The sequence below is a fragment of the Ranitomeya imitator genome, chromosome 9 (assembly GCF_032444005.1).
Source record: "Ranitomeya imitator isolate aRanImi1 chromosome 9, aRanImi1.pri, whole genome shotgun sequence".
In the NCBI taxonomy this organism is placed as follows: Eukaryota; Metazoa; Chordata; class Amphibia; order Anura; family Dendrobatidae; genus Ranitomeya; species Ranitomeya imitator.
The window spans coordinates 80,978,400-80,996,486 of NC_091290.1; the positions used below are offsets into that span (position 1 = coordinate 80,978,400).

The 18,087-nt window shown below is 44.9% G+C and overlaps 1 protein-coding gene across 4 annotated transcripts in view; it reads left to right on the top strand.

Moving 5' to 3' along the window:
- Nucleotides 1–18,087, top strand: part of ELP4 (elongator acetyltransferase complex subunit 4) — a 637,998-nt gene that overhangs the window by 156,425 nt on the left and 463,486 nt on the right. For all 4 annotated transcript variants that reach the window (XM_069738980.1, XM_069738978.1, XM_069738981.1 and 1 more), the window contains exon 4: nucleotides 7,483–7,608. In XM_069738980.1, coding sequence (XP_069595081.1) covers nucleotides 7,483–7,608 — 126 coding nt within the window. The remainder of the gene's footprint in view (nucleotides 1–7,482; nucleotides 7,609–18,087) is intronic.

Consider the following 18,087-nt stretch of genomic DNA (forward strand, 5'->3'; position numbering starts at 1 on the left):
GTGGAAACATTATGTTTGGGGGTGTTTCTCTACTAAGGGCACAGGACTACTTCACCGCATCAATGGGAGAATGGATGGAGCCATGTACCGTAAAATCTTGAGTGACAACCTCCTTCCCTCCGTCAGGACATTTAAAATGGGCCGTGGCTGGGTCTTCCAGCAAGACAATTACCCAAAACATACAGCCAAGACAACAAAAGAGTTGCTCATAAAGAAGCACATTAAGGTCATGGAGTGGCCTAGCCAGTCTCCAGACCTTAAAGGGAACCTGTCACCCCCAAAATCGATGGTGAGGTAAGCTCACCGTCATCAGGGGCTTATCTACAGCATTCTGTAATGCTGTAGATAAGCCGCCGATGTTACCTGAAAGAGGAGAAAAAGAGGTTAGATTATACTCGCCCTGGGGCGGTCCCGCTGCGGTCTGGTCAAATGGGTGTCTCAGGTCCGCTCCGGCGCCTCCCATCTTCATTCCATGACGTCATCTTCTGGTCTTCACGCCGTGGCTCCGGCGCAGGTGTACTTTGTCTGCCCTGTTGAGGGAAGAGCAAAGTACTGCAGTGTGCAGGCGCCGGGCCTCTCTGACCTTTCCGGCGCCCGCGCACTGCAGTACTTTCCTCTGCCCTCAACAGGGCAGGCAAAGTACGCCTGCTCCGGAGCCGCGGCGTGAAGACCAGAAGAGGACGTCATGGAATGAAAATGGGAGGCGCCGGAGCGGACCTGAGACACTCATTTGACCAGACCGCAGCGGGACCGCCCCTGGGTGAGTATAATCTAACCTCTTTTTCTCCTCTTTCAGGTAACATCGGCAGCTTATCTACAGCATCACAGAATGCTGTAGATAAACCCCTGATGACGGTGAGCTTACCTCACCATCGATTTTGGGGGTGACAGGTTCCCTTTAATCCTATAGAAAACTTATGGAGGGAGATGAAGCTCTGAGTTGCCAAGTGACAGCATCAAAATCTTAATGATTTAGAGATGATCTGCAAAGAGGAGTGGACCATAATTCCTCCTGACGTGCACAAACCTCATCATCAGCTACAAAAAATGTCTGACTGCTGTACTTGCCAACAAGGGTTTTGCCACCAAGTATTAAGTCTTGTCTGCCAGAGGAATCAAATACATATTTCTCACTGAACAAGGGAAATTTATATAATTTATACAATGTGATTTTCTGGGTTTTATTTTTGATATTCTATCTCTCAATGTTAAAATTAACCTACCCTTAAAATTAAACTGTTCATTTCTTTGTAAGTGGGCAGTGATGTAGAAATGCTTGGCACTCGTATAGGTGTGTTCAAGAATAGTGATGAGCGAATATATTCGTTACTCGAGATTTCTCGAGCACTTTCGGGTGTCCTCCGAGTAATTTTTAGTGCTCAGAGATTTAGTTTTTATTGCCGCAGCTGAATTATTTACATCTGTTAGCCAGCATAAGTACATGTGGGGATTCCCTAGCAACCAGGCAACCCCCACATGTACTTATTCTGGCTAACAGATGTAAATCATTCAGCTGCGGCAAGAAAAACTAAATCTCCGAGCACTAAAAAATACTCTTGAGGACCCCCGAGCGTGCTCGAGAAATCTCGAGTAACGAGTATATTTGCTCATCACTATTCAAGAACTTCTTTATTGAGTGAAGAAATTCCAGAAATAAATGAGAATGATTCGGTCAATACCTGACCTTCATCAGTCATCTGGATAGAGGAGATCTGTGTGGCGACGCGCTGTGTGTGAGTCTGCAGTGTCCACTGCTAAGACAGGAAGCGCTTGTGCACCATCAGAATTCCAGAAGTGCCATGTTTTCCTAATTATTTTGTCAATAGGCAAACTTACAAAATCAGCAAGGGATCAAATACTTATTTCCCCCGCTGTAAGCATTTATATTATTTATGGTCTGCATTCTTTTACTATCTGCTATTTTTGGATAGGGATCTACTATATTCCCCTTTCAGCCATTGGCTCTCACATCCACATATATCTGTTATCAGAGGCATAGCTAGGGGTTCAGCCAGTGGTGGAAAGGAACATCTCAGTGGACCCCTAACGAGGCAACCGTGTGTACAACTATGGCGGCAGACCCTATTAATGGACATGCAATAACCGACATAGACAGACCGACTTGACAACTTCTTCCAACCATGACTCATCTGCAGAGTTTAAAACAAAGGCACATTTGACTTCTCACGTTTGCAGCACCGTCCCCATCTATTCCCATCCTGCACAAACTCCTCATGTTGCCTCTTGTGCCCTCTAGATGGTAAAATTGCCCCCTAGAAAATACTAATGCTCTGTGCAAGTACTCTATAATTGTGTCCACATTTTGCCACTAAAAAGTAATGAGGCTCCTTGTTCACATTTGACAGTCACAATACCCCGAGAGCCCCCACATCAATGAAGCTTAAGTCCCCACTTAACATTTAATAATGTCCCCTGAGTCCCCCACGTACATCTCCCCCATACACAGTATGATGGGCTCACATTTCCTCTTTACACAGTATAATAGGTCAACAGCTCCCCTGTACACAGTAAAATGGGCCGGCAGCTTCTCCTATCTACATTATGTTGGGCCCACAGCTTCCCTATACATAGTATGATGGGCTCACAGCTCCCCTATACATAGTATGATGGGCCAACAGCTTTCCCACACACAGTTTGATTGGTCCACAGCTCCCCTACACACAGTATGATAGGCCCACAGCTCCCCTACACACAGTGTGATGGGCTCACAGCTACCCTGTACATAGTATGATGGGTCCACAGCTCCCCTACACACAGTGTGATGGGCTCACAGCTACCCTACACACAGTGTGATGGGCTCACATCTACCCTATACATAGTATGATGGGCCCACAGCTCCCCTACACACAGTGTAATGGGCTCACAGCTACCCTATACATAGTATGATGGGCCCACAGCTCCCCTACACACAGTTTGATTGGTCCACAGCTCCCCTACACACGGTATGATGGGCACACAGCTACCCTAAACATAGTATGATGGGCACACAGCTCCCCTACACACAGTGTGATGGGCTCACAACTACCCTATACATAGTATGATGGGCTCACAGCTCCCCTACACACAGTGTGATGGGCTCACAGCTCCCCTATACATAGTATGATGGGTCCACAGCTCCCCTACACACAGTGTGATGGGCTCACAGCTACCCTATACATAGTATGATGGGCCCACAGCTCCCCTACACACTGTGTAATGGGCTCACATCTACCCTATACATCAGGAGTGTCAAACTGCATTCCTCGAGGGCTGCAAACAGGTCATGTTTTCAGGATTTCCTTGTACTGCACAGGTGATAATTTAATCACCAACTCATTATCTGTGTAGGTGATTAAATTATCACCTGTGCAGTACAAGGAAATCCTGAAAACATGACCTGTTTGCAGCCCTCGAGGAATGCAGTTTGACACCCCTGCTATACATAATATGATGGGCTCACAGCTCCCCTACACACAGTGTAATGATCTCACAGCTACCCTATACATAATATGATGGTCCCACAGCTCCCCTACACACAGTTTGATTGGTCCACAGTTCCCCTACACACAGTGTGATGGGCCCACAGCTCCCCTACACACAGTGTGATGGGCTCACAGCTACCCTATACACAATATGATGGGCTCACAGCTCCCCTACACACAGTGTGATGGGCTCACAGCTACCCTATACACAATATGATGGGCTCACAGCTCCCCTATACACAATATGATGGGCCCACAGCTCCCGTAAACACAGTATGATGGGCCCAGAGCTCCCCTATACACAGCTCCCACATAAACAGTGTGAATTTTCTCACTATAATGAACCTCATAGTAGTCCTCTTGCTGGTTAATGTTCCCCACAGAAGCCCCCAAACTGTATGGTGGCCCTCACATTAGCTGCACACACTGTGTAATGACCACTACGGTAGCTTTCACACTGTATGATTCCTCCCTCAATAATACCTAAACTGTATAATGACCCCACATTTGTTCCCGCACTATATAATGCCCCCCCACACTTTGTGATGGCCTTTTTAGTAGTCCCCACATTGTATGATGGCTCCTATACTGTATGATGGCCCGACATTGACTCCCACGCTGCATAATGGCCTTCACATTAGCTTTTATGCTGTGTAATGGCTCCCACACTTTCCCCCACTGTAGCACCTACAATGTATGAGCCCACCACACTGTATGATGCCCCACAGTCATGCCAAAAGTTTTAAGTAAAATAAAAAAAACATTACATTCTTAAGCTTGGATCCTGACGAGTCCACCGGATAGACCAACGTGTTGATGCCATCATGCTGGTGCCCACACAGGCCAGAGTTCAGACTTTGACGTTCCTCAGCCACTGCATCATCCTGCCATTCTACAGAACACAGGCTTAAAGTAATTGGTGGTCTATGGAGCTGAGAGGGGGGAATTCACGTCTCCCTGCTATATGCTGAACTTAACTATATAAGGGTCCACACACCGATACGATTAGGCATAGCGCTGACTCCAGGTACCCCCTCTGAGTGCTGGCGTGTGGTGACCGCACCCTCGGCCACCCCGTACCTGCGCTACTGGTTATGAATGATAGGCATGTGATCTCTCAGACACCGGCAGATGTCCGTCCTGAGCCAGAAGTCTCTGACAGAAAATGAAGCCACATCCTAGTTGTGCACCATCGCTATTAATAGAGCCCAGACCAGAAACGGACAATCATTTTTCTTGGGATAAATATTGTTTTATGTTGCCATTTAGCGTAATATTATATACATCATATTTGTTTCCTGCAACTTTCCTACTCATAGCAAGAAAAAAAAAATTGTATCTCGCTGAGATGTTTTGCTCTTTGAAATAATAGATTACCTTAACGACCTATTCGTCAGCCGCATATTCCTAATGTGCGGGTAGCATTTTTATGATTGTTACTGCTTGGGTAATTTTTGAAAGCTTAAATACCATAAATTTCTAGTCATCTATGAAAATGGTTATATATTAATCAAAATAGGAGCCGCGGTTTAGCTTCACATTCAGGGAAGACATTAATAACTGCATAGTATTATGCAAGTATTTAATTATAAAATACAAAGGACTCGCCCCGATCATTACCTGTCCTCTGCGACAACGAATCCTCCCCATAACTCAGCCCGGGTTATTTGTTGGGGTCGTTGTAATCAGCTCTTTCCATAGGCTTCTTCTAGATTATATGTAAAAGTAGCTGCAGCTAAAATTCACAGTCTTCTCTATTCCATTCATCAAGATTGCTTATTGTGCAGGAAAGTTCAGTGCAGACTGGTAGAAGAGAGGGAGCAAAGCAGATGATGCTCTTCTGTATAGTCTACAATATACCTTATATGCAATTTTGGGACTCGTAATGTTTGTTCTTTTAAAAAAAAACAAACACATTTTAATTAATTTCTTCTGCCTTTTGATTACACACTTCACAACTTTTTTTCTTTTGCCTAACATAAAGCATTATAATATTAACCGGCCACTGTAGGTTCTGACAATTTCCAGAGAATCTGTCACCAGATTTTTCTGCTACGTCATCTGAGAGCAGCATGATGTAGGAGCAGAGATCCTGATTCCAGCCGTGTATCACTGTTTTAATTTACCTGCTGCAAATCTAGCAGTTCTCTAAATTCTGAGCTCTGTATAATCCCGCCCACACCACTGACTGGCAGCTTTCTGTGTACACTCTGCATAGGCAGAAAGCTGCCAATCCATGGGGGGAGGGGGCAGCTTTATATAGTGGTTATTAATATGAAGGATTACATGGAGCAGGTTTATTTATCCTCTAGTGATAGTGATAATCTCCTGCTGATAAAACACTGTTTTTTGCAAAAACTACAGCAAGCAGTCCAGTAAATGACACATCACTGGAAGCGGGGTCTCTGCCTCTACATTATGCTACTCTCAAATTAGGTAATAGAAACCTGCTGACATGTTACCTTTAATAGAAAATGTGCTGTCTGTCAAACTGCATTAAGGCTTTTCGGAGGTTTGTTCAGATTTCTTGAGAATGAACGGGTCAGGGTCGCTGACCTTTATACATTGCATTTGCCTGTAATGAAGCTTAGGATATGACTGTATACCATCAGCTCAGTGTAGTATACCGCAAGCTACCAAGGTCCCTTATTAGATTGCAAGCTTCCAGATTTTAGGTTGTTCCCACATTAGAAATGTCTAAGTGTCTGATAGTTGCATGTCTCGCCTCTGGAGACCACAGTTATCCCTAAAAGCAGGACCCCCCAGCATTGCCCTGCCTGCTGATATTGTGGATGGGGATTTGGCCACACACGCCTAATTCTATTTGTTCACGTCTGTAACAACCAAGCTCACTTGCACCAATGTTTTCGAAACTCCATATGTGACATAATGGTGGGAATACACCTTTAAAGGAATTCCTCACTGCTGTATACGATAAGTTGAGCTTTTACTTGGGTCCTGTGCTGTGTAACCAAAAAAATCTATACACCCCTCCGAGTCTGCACACCGCATTATGTTTTTTACACCTTTATCTTGTTGACAATTTTATGCAGGTGCGTTATGTTCAGGCTCAGACTGGCCCACGGGGTAACAGAGGAATCCCCCGGTGCGCCCACCCAACTATATGGGCATTATTTGGCATAATTCAGTTGATTCACTCTATACATAAAAAGCAGCATCTCATCATTGATTAACCAAACTACCCAGTTTATTATTATACAGACATATAGGCACATTTGTGAACAAGGGTAGTGTAATAGTTGTATGCAGGTCAAAAGTGGGCCACTATTGTCAATATTACTGGTGGGCCCTTACCACCCCAGTCCGACACTGGTTATGTGTCCGCTGCAGCCAATCAGTGGCCACTGATGGGTTGCAGCTATTACATTATGTCCAAACAGGAAAGAAGAAACTGGTTGAAATGGTCACATGGTGCCCCCCACTGATGTTGATTAGTGATGAGCAAGTGTACTCATTGCTCGGGTGGTCTCCGAGTATTTGTAGCTGTTGTTGACTCAGCTGCATGATTTATGGCTGCTAGCCAGCCTGAGTACATGTGGGGGTTGCCTGGTTGCTAGGGAATCCCATGTATTCAATCTGTCTATCAGCTGTAAATCATGCATCTGAGGCGTGGAAAACTGACTCTCCGAGCACTCACAAATACTCTGAGACCACCTGAGCATGCTCTGGAAAACCCGAGCAACAAGTATACTCGCTTATCACTAATGTTGACCACACGGGACTTACGGTTGGACACATTATTCTTTCCTAAAACACCCCCGGCCCATAAGGCTTAACTTGCATAGCAGTAAAGAATGCCTTTAGATCTGAATACCTAGTGGACTAAGACATCTGAATCAGGAAAATGGAACCAAGAATTGTAAAGACAAATAATACATTGTAGCTATTTAGAGAAAAAAACTAAGAAGTGATGGGCTTTAACTGTAAGCAGTGGAACCATTCACATACTAACCTGTGACATGATGTTTTATTCTTTCAGGACCTTCCAGCCCCTCTTACAGATGAGATTTCAACACAAGATGATACAAAAAACGTTATTGAAGGTCCTGGATCAGAAGAGACAATGAAGATAGCATGGCGCTACCAGAACTTGCCAAAGTTTGAGGTACTGTTTTTTACTTAAGGTGGGTTCAGATTGCGTTTTAGCAGTCCGTTAGACGGACTGTGTTACGCCGCGGCATAGCGTGGTGTAACACAGTCCGTTAATGCCGCCATTGAGCTCTATTTCAGGTTCATCGCTAGCGCACGCCTATAATGGGCATGTGCTAGCGATGTGCCGTCATTGAGTGACGGACCCTGGGACGCGGGCTGCAGCGTTTCCGGGTCCGTCACCGCTAGCGCAGATAGAGCATCTGCTAGCTCTATCTGCGCTAGCGCGATGGCAAGTCGGCACTTGAGTTAACGCAGCCCGTTTAACGCATGTGTTGAACGGGCTGCATTAACGCAATGTGAAACTAGCCTTAGCATTTGTCTAGTTTAAGGAACTAGGGGAGAATTTAGGGAATAATGACTTAGGCCTAGTCTCTGACCTTGTAGAGCCTATTGTACTGTACAGAGCTCCTGTCCTTGAAGGAGTGACTCTAAGCAATGATCTATCACTATTCAACATTCTGACTTTTTTTCAACTCCTGTTCCAACATGTTTTCCCCTTAAGTTGGTAAGCAAAAATATAAAACAAATCACTTTAAAGATAATTACCATATACTGATATTCAGAGTGTTCAAGTCAGCATCAACGAACCTCTGCTGTGACTGAACGTAAATAGGGAAAGGGGCCCTGCACTGTCCCTGGAGTGGAACCCTAACTATCCCTGTTTCCAAAGGTACCTCAAAAGATGAGGAGGTGTGAGCCACCAGCCTTACTGTTTTCTTGTTATACCTTCAGCTGCCCCCTCCCCAGGATACCTGGGACTGAAATGCTAGTGTATAAACACTTAAAGCAAACAGGGATAACAGAAAGCAGTTAACATACAAAACACTCATCAAAGGTAGATGGGTGTATAGGTAAGGGTAGGGATGTAGAAACCAAATGGGAATAGGACAAAGAGAAATACATACACCCAAAAACAGCATTCAGCAATCTCCAGCAGCAACAACTATCTCCATCTCCGCACATCTCCAAGGAGCTAGGAAGTAAAACTTTTACTGGCGAGGAAGAGAAGGTCTAGCCAGATTTTATAGAGAGAGGAAATGACCAGGTCAGGAACAACTGTGAGATGTAGCTTCAAGTTTCTAACCAGCAAAAAAGGGTTGTTAACCTCTTCAACGCCAAAGGAAATGAAATCCATTTAATATGAAACACAAACACACAGGCTAAATGGAAGAGCTGTGATTCATACAATGGGGAAAAAAAGTATTTAGTCAGCCACCGATTGTGCAAGTTCCCCCACTTTAAAAAAAATGAGAGAGGCCTGTAATTGACATAATAGGTAGACCACAACTATGCGAGTCAAAATGAGAAAACAAATCCAGAAATCACCTTGCCTGATTTGGCAAGATTTATTTTGCAAATTATGGTGGAAAATAAGTATTTGGTCACCTAAAAACATGCAAGATTTCTGGCTCTCACAGACCTGTTACTTCTTCTTTAAGAGGCTCCTCTGTCCACCATTCATTACCTGTAGTAATGGCACCTGTTTTAACTTATCAGTATAAAAGACACCTGTCCACAACCTCAGTCACACTCCAAACTCCACTATGGTGAAGACCAAAGAGCTGTCGAACGACACCAGAAACAAAATTGTAGCGCTGCACCAGGCTGGAAAGACTGAATCTGCAATAGGTAAGGAAACATATGAAAAAAACAGAGCTTTTAAGTTCCAACACATAACCAAAAATGCTACAAAAAAATAAACAAACTAGTGTAAGGCAAGAAAGGGGTGTATAAAAATGTATAACTTTATTATAGTACACATATTAAAGCCAAACACACAAGTACAAAACATAAAAACAAAGAAAACAAACAAAACTGGACAGGTCTACAGAATGATGATACAAACTGGCAGGGGCCGACAATCCAATAGAACAAAGGCGCTCACAAATATATGATAAGTCTACATACCAAAAAATGCACAATAAATATAAAGGCAGAATGTCATATCACATGGCATGTATGGAGGACAGAGCAACCTAATGGAAATCCACTCAGATAAATGGGGTTAGAGTACGCCACATATCACAGGCAAAAACAGACCAGGATGTGAGTGGGAAGTAACATGTAATAACCCGGCTACATTATAATAAAGCTGACAGTGCAACGTCAAAAGTACATAGGGATTAAATGATAGGCATATCTTACCCGTGGACGCCGTGACCCACCGCACAGATACCCCAACGCGCGTTTCGCTGCTGCTTTTTCAAGGGGCAGTAGGTAAGCAGCTTGGTGTGATGACATCAACTGTGGGAGCAATAATAAGAAAATGGAAGACATACAAGACCACTGATAATCTTCCTCGATCTGGGGCTCCATGAAACCCCCCCCCCCCCGTGAAGTCAAAATGATCACAAGAACAGTGAGCAAAAATCCCAGAACCGCACAGCGAGACCTCGTGAATGACCTGCATAGAGCTGAGACCACCGTAAAAAAGGCTACCATCAGTAACATGGATGCCGTGACCCACCGCACAGATACCCCAACGCGCGTTTCGCTGCTGCTTTTTCAAGGGGCAGTAGGTAAGCAGCTTGGTGTGATGACATCAACTGTGGGAGCAATAATAAGAAAATGGAAGACATACAAGACCACTGATAATCTTCCTCGATCTGGGGCTCCATGCAAAATCTCCCCCCGTAAAGTCAAAATGATCACAAGAACAGTGAGCAAAAATCCCAGAACCGAACAGCGAGACCTCGTGAATGACCTGCATAGAGCTGAGACCACGGTAAAAAAGGCTACCATCAGTAACATACTAGGCCACCAGAGACTCAGATCCTGCAGTGCCAGACGTGTCCCCCTGCTTAAGCCAGTACATGTCCAGGCCTGTCTGAAGTTTGCTAGAGAGCATTTGGATTATCTAGAAGAGTATTGGGAGAATATCATATGGTCTGATGAAACCAAAGTAGAACTGTTGGGTAGAAACAAAACTCATTGTGTTTGGAGAAGACAGAATGCTAATTTGCATCCAAAGAACACCATACCTACTGTGAAGCATGGGGGTGGCAACCTCATGCTTTGGGGCTGTTTCTCTGCAAAGGGACCAGGACGACTGATCTGTGTACATGAAAGAATGAATGGGGCCATGTATCGTGAGATTTTGAGTGAATCCCTCCTTCCATCAGCAAGGGCATTGAAGATGAAACGTGGATGGGTCTTTCAGCATGATAATGATCCCAAGCACACCACCAAGGTAATGAAGGAGTGGCTTCGTAAGAAACATATTAAGGTTTTGGAGTGGCCTAGCCAATCTCCAGATCTCAACCCCATAGAAAACCTTTGGAGGGAGTTGAAAGTCTGTGTTGCCCAGTGACAGGCCGAAAACATCACTGCTCTAGAGGAGATCTACATGGAAGAATGGGCCAACATACCAACAACAGTGTGTGCCAGCCTTGTGAATAGTTACAGAAATTGTTTGACCTCTGTCATTGCCAACAAATGATATTTAACAAAATATTGAGATGAACTTTTGTTAATGACCAAATACTTATTTTCCACCATAATTTGCAAAATAAATCTTGCCAAATCAGACAAGATACATTTGTTTTCTCATTTTGACTCTCATAGTTGTGGTCTACCTATGATGTCAATTACAGGCCTCTCTCTTCTTTTTAAGTGGGAGAACTTGCACAATTGGTGGCTGACTAAATACTTTTCTTCCCCACTGTAATATGTAGTGATTTTCTAACCCCAGACGTCCCAGGACGACATGACCCACGTTTGGCAGCACATGCATCTTTTAGATGTCTTTGTAAGCTTTGTGTTCCTCCACAATGCACCTCTAAATATCATAGCCAGAGCGGAGAGTGTCTTTAGCCTTGGAGGCATTTATCATATATATCAATAGCAGATACATCCAATAGATTAATATGCTAAAAAGAGAGAAAAATATCAGCTCACCTTCTCCATGGATACCACGCAAAGAAACCTGCAGTGCCGCAGTTAGGAAACCATTTGTAGAAAAAGAACAATATCCAGCATGTTAAATAAAATTCAGAAGTCTTTATTAGAAAATTAAAAAATCGCACCAGTATACATGGGCAGAAAGGATGTGAACGTCTCGCATACGCATTTTGAAATGTAATCCTTATTCATTGCATACTATTTTAACACTGAATAGCTTTTTATGTCATATCCTGTGCAGTCATGTGGTACAGAACCACCAATCACAGGTCAAGATATATACAATGCATGGTACAAATTCATTATAGCTAAATTAATCCATTGAAAATCATTGCAACATTTAGATGCTCCATGTATTTTTACATTATGTGAAAAATGGAGGAAGCCGAAGCGAAACGCGCTTTGGGGCTAGTGGCGCGTCCTTTCTGCATCATATAATGGGTAAGACTCTGGGAGGTCTGGATGGGGTGGTAGAAGTTCTTGTAACTCTGACTACTGCTTGCTAATGGAGTCCTGATATATATTCCTCCCCACATCACAATGCAATGGCTCAGAGGTATACATATGCACTATCCACTTTTATACAAATGAATTTATAAACATGGACATATTGCTCCATTTTTTCTCTTGTTATATTGTATATGTATTGGAGTGTCCTCTCGTTTAGATCCTGCATTAGGCCTTTCCACAGTGTTTTTAGGCTTTTTGGGCAGTCGACAGTTATGGTATTATTATTATTATTATTATTATTGTTATTATTATTATTATTATTTATTGTTATAGCGCCATTTATTCCATGGCGCTTTACATGTGAGAAGGGGTATACATAATAAAAACAAGTACAATAATCTTAAACAATACAAGTCATAACTGGTACAGGAGGAGTGAGGACCCTGCCCGCGAAGGCTCACAATCTGCAAGCAGTGACGCTGCTACCATTTGGCGATTTGAGCTTTTTGGCTCAGGCGGCAGAAGAGAGGGGGCGGCAGATTCTGTAGTACCCGGCCCCTAGAGGCCCCCAGCCAGGAGTGGCCCCTGCAGGCAGGCCCGGTATCATGTAGCATCAGGCCCCTGTCACTCGCTCCTGTAATCCTGCCAACACTCTCAGCTGGGGAGAGAGCGGCGCGGGAAGTGCAGGAGTTCAAAAGGGGGGCGTGTCATGCAGGGAGAGATGCTGGCCAATGAACACTTTCCTCACCAGACTGAGGAGAGCGCTCACTGGCTGCTGTCTCTCTCTGTCCTCCTGCATGGCGCGTCTCTGGTGACTGGTGAGTACTCCATCCCTTACAGTACAGTCAAGGGCCCCCAGCAGTGGAGGAAGAGCAGGACTTACAGTGTGTCTTCTTCCTCCACTGTTCTGTCCCCAGCAGGCTGCAGCATCTCCGTCCTCACTGTGAAGAGCTGGGGAGGAGCTCACTGCACGGACAGCACAGCAGCACCAGGGGGCTGTTATCAGTCTGCTCTGTGCCCCATCCCCCACAGTGAGTTCTGCAGCCATATCCAGCTGAACTGCCCTCCTCCAAGGCTCCTCTGATCACCTATACAAGATTAGTATGTGTGTATGTATATGCTTGTATATCTATGTATGTGCATCTGTGTATTTACAGTATGTGTATCTATGTGTATGCTTCTGTGTGTATCTGTGTATGCATGTACAGTATATGTGTATGTCTGTGTGTATAATATGTGTGTATCTGTATGTGCGATATATTTATATGTATATACGGTATGTATGTTTATGTGCATTTATGTACAGTATATGTGTATGTCTGTGTGTACGGTATGTGTATACTTTGTGTATATAGCTGTGTATGTATGTACGGTATGAGTATGTGTACCTGAATGCATGTACGGTATATGTATGTGTATGTACGGTATATGCGTGTATGTATGGCGGTATGTGTATCTGTGTGTATGTACAGTATATGTATGTGTATCTATGTGTATGTACGGTATATGCATGTATGTATGACAGTATGTGTATCTGTGTGTATGTACAGTATATGTATGTACGGTATGTGTATGTACGGTATATGCATGTGTGCGCGATATTTACCTCTCCTCGTTCCAGTGCGGCTCCGTCTTCAGCGTCCTCTGGTAGTGACGCCCTCTGCTGAACGTCAGTGGCGAAGATGGAGCCGCACGAGGAGCAGGTAAATATTGAAAGTGTCGGGGGTCCTGAGCGAAGAGAGGTGAGTATGTGATTTTTTTTTTTTTTTTAATCGCAGCAAAAGCATATGGGGCAAGTGGCTGTACAGAGCATCTTATGGGGCCATAACACTTGTGCAGCACTATAAGGGGCAAGTGGCTGTGCAGAGCATCTTATGGGGCCATAACACTTGTGCAGCACTATAAGGGGCAAGTGGCTGTACGGAGCATCTTATGGGGCCATAACACTTGTGCAGTATTATATGGGGTAAGTGACTGTGCAGAGCATCTTATGGGGCCATAACACTTGTGCAGCACTATAAGGGGCAAGTGGCTGTACGGAGCATCTTATGGGGCCATAACACTTGTGCAGTATTATATGGGGTAAGTGACTGTGCAGAGCATCTTATGGGGCCATAACACTTGTGCAGCACTATAAGGGGCAAGTGGCTGTGCAGAGCATCTTATGGGGCCATAACACTTGTGCAGCACTATAAGGGGCAAGTGACTGTACGGAGCATCTTATGGGGCCATAACACTTGTGCAGTATTATATGGGGTAAGTGACTGTGCAGAGCATCTTATGGGGCCATAACACTTGTGCAGCACTATAAGGGGCAAGTGGCTGTGCAGAGCATCTTATGGGGCCATAACACTTGTGCAGTATTATATGGGGTAAGTGACTGTGCAGAGCATCTTATGGGGCCATAACACTTGTGCAGCACTATAAGGGGCAAGTGGCTGTGCAGAGCATCTTATGGGGCCATAACACTTGTGCAGCACTATAAGGGGCAAGTGGCTGTACGGAGCATCTTATGGGGCCATAACACTTGTGCAGTATTATATGGGGTAAGTGACTGTGCAGAGCATCTTATGGGGCCATAACACTTGTGCAGCACTATAAGGGGCAAGTGGCTGTGCAGAGCATCTTATGGGGCCATAACACTTGTGCAGTATTATATGGGGTAAGTGACTGTGCAGAGCATCTTATGGGGCCATAACACTTGTGCAGCACTATAAGGGGCAAGTGGCTGTACGGAGCATCTTATGGGGCCATAACACTTGTGCAGTATTATATGGGGTAAGTGACTGTGCAGAGCATCTTATGGGGCCATAACACTTGTGCAGCACTATAAGGGGCAAGTGGCTGTGCAGAGCATCTTATGGGGCCATAACACTTGTGCAGTATTATATGGGGTAAGTGACTGTGCAGAGCATCTTATGGGGCCATAACACTTGTGCAGCACTATAAGGGGCAAGTGGCTGTGCAGAGCATCTTATGGGGCCATAACACTTGTGCAGCACTATAAGGGGCAAGTGACTGTACGGAGCATCTTATGGGGCCATAACTCTTGTGCAGCACTATATGGGGCAGTCACTGTATGGATCATCTTATGGGGCCATAACACTTGTGCAGCACTATAAGGGGCAAGTGACTGTACGGAGCATCTTATGGGGCCATAGCGCTTGTGCAGACCTATATAGGGCAAAAATCTCTATGGAGCATCTTATGGGGCCCTTATTACCCTTTATGCAGGATTACATGGGGCATATTTTAATATGGAGCATCTATTTGGGCCCATCAAACTTTATGGAGCATTATATGAGGCTCCTGATTCAAAATGGATATTCAAAAACACTTAACCTACTGATGTCTCAATTAATTTTAGTTTTATTGGTATCTATTTTTACTTTTGAAATTTACCGGTAGCTGCTGCATTTTCCACCCTAGGCCTATACTCGAGTCATTAAGTTTTCCAAGTTTTTTGTGGCAAAATTAGGGGGGTCGGCTTATACTCAGGTCGGCTTATACTCGAGTATATACGGTAACTGGATTTGCGCTGCTAGGTTTTGTTTTTTTTATAAAACTCCGGGGTCAAGTGCCCAAAACCCCCCTCCTCCCTCCCTCCTTCCCGCCCCCCCTCCAGCATGGACTGTGTGTGTGTGTGGGGGGGGGGGGGGGGCGCCATTTTTCCGTTCGCCTCAGGCAGCAGAGAGGCTAGGTTCACCCCTGTCTGCAAGGGATGGATGAGAATACAGTAGGTGAGGATAGAGCTGATCATGCAGCGGTTTGGTCGATCAGTGGTTACTGCAGGTTGTAGGCTTGTCGGAAGAGGTGGGTCTTCAGGTTCTTTTTGAAGGTTTCGATGGTAGGCGAGAGTCTGATGTGTTATGGTAGAGGGTTCCAGAGTAGGGGTGATACGCGAGAGAAATCTTGTATACGATTGTGGGAAGAGGAGATAAGAGGGGAGTAGAGAAGGAGATCTTGTGAGGATCGGAGGTTGCGTGTAGGTAAGTACTGGGAGACGAGCTCACAGATGTATGGAGGAGACAGGTTGTGGATGGCTTTGTACGTCATGGTTAGGGTTTTGTAGTGGAGTCTCTGTGCAATTGGGAGCCAGTGAAGGGATTGACAGATGGGAGAGGTCGGGGAATAGCGGGGGGACAGGTGGATTAGTCGGGCAGCAGAGTTTAGAATAGATTGAGGGGTGCGACAGTGATAGAGGGGAGGCCACAGAGTAGGAGGTTGCAGTAGTCAAGGCGGGAGATGATGAGGGCATGGACTAGGGTTTTTACAGATTCTTGGTTGAGGAATAAACGGCTTCGTGAAATATTTTTTAGTTGAAGTCGTCAGGAAGTGGAAAGGGCTTGGATATGTGGTTTGAAGGAGAGATCAGCGTCAAGGATTACCCCAAGGCAGCGAGCTTGTGGGACTGAGGAGAGTGAGCAGCGATTTACTGTAATGGATAGGTTCGTTGGGGGGGGGGGGTCGCGTGAGATGATGAATTCTGTTTTGTCCATGTTAAGTTTCAGAAATCTAGCGGAGAAGAAGGATGAAATAGTGGACAGACATTGAGGGATTCTAGTTAGTAGGGAGGTGATATCTGGTCCAGAGATGTAGATCTGTGTGTCATCAGCATAGAGGTGATACTGAAAGCCATGAGATTCTATGAGCTGTCCCAGGCCAAAGGTGTAAATGGAGAAGAGCAGGGGCCCAAGGACTGAACCTTGTGGGACTCCGACAGATAGGGGGCGAGGTGAGGAGGTGGTATGTGAGTGGGAGACGCTGAATGTCCAGTCTGTTAGGTATGATGAGATCCAGGATAGGGCCAAGTCTGTGATGCCAAGGGATGAGAGGGTCTGTAATAATAGGGAATAGTCCACTGTGTCAAAGGCAGCCGACAGGTCGAGGAGGACAGAGTAGTGTCGCTTGCTCTTGACGGTTAAGAGGTCATTGGTGACCTTAGTTAGGTCAGTTTCAGTGGAATGGTGTGACCGGAAGCCAGATTGTAAGCGGTCAAAGAGGGAGCAAGAAGAGAGATGAGAGGACAGTTCAAGGTAAATGTGTTGTTCAAGTAGTTTTGAGGCATAAGGGAGAAGTGATATAGGGCGATAGCTAGATACAGAGGATGGGTCAAGAGAGGGCTTTTTGAGGATAGGTGTGATGGAGGCATGTTTAAAGCTTGAGGGGAAAACACCAGTTGTTAGTGAAAAAAGGGACACTCAGTGCATAAAATGCACATAGTAAGATGTGAATGCCTGTGCGGCATAACATATCACAAATCTCATAATAATTTAAAATAGTAGCAGCTTCCCAATACAAAGTACCTATTCATTGTTCAGAGAGGTGACTGTTTTCCTTTCCTTCACCGTAAATATCCCATTTATGAGAGGTCTACAATTTCTCAAAGTTTAGGTCATGTAAGGAAGCGTCCAGGTCATTATTGTTTCCCTAGATAGAGACCGGATGCTATCGCATCGGGAGGGCGGTAATGTCACAATGGGGGCAGGCTTTGGAGTGTTGAGAATCTCCCACCCATGTGCTCCCCACCTATCCACTCTTACTTTTGCCATGTGCTGACTTCTCCTGCCTGTGCTCTCTTCTTTGACCTGTCTACCCCATGTGCTTTCCCTCTTCTTTGCTGTCTTTCTCCTTCCTGTGCTGTGTTCTCCCTTCAAAGACAATACTGACATTACAGCAGGAGATCGCAGAGGATTTATTTTGTGAGGTAAAATATTGTTTAAAAACAGTCAGTGAAATATTTTACCTGACAAAAGAAATCCTCTGTGATCCCCTGCTGTAATGTCAGTATTGTCTTTTGCTTCCTCCCCTGCCCAGGAGATGTGGTATGCTTCGTACATGGTTAGAGACAATTTTTCAAATGAACTTTCATTTGTGGGAAAACCCCTTTAATGTGACCGGCTTCCTCTGCCTGTAGACACGTTGCACATCTGCCACCGGTGTATGCCGAATGAGGCACTGTGCCTGCGCGGAATTCACGCAGGTGCAATAAATCAGACCACTGCCATCTTTGTGCAGACAGATAGTGGCCGTCACTAGGCTTGAGCGAAACGGATCGGACAAATTCAAAAGTCGCCGACTT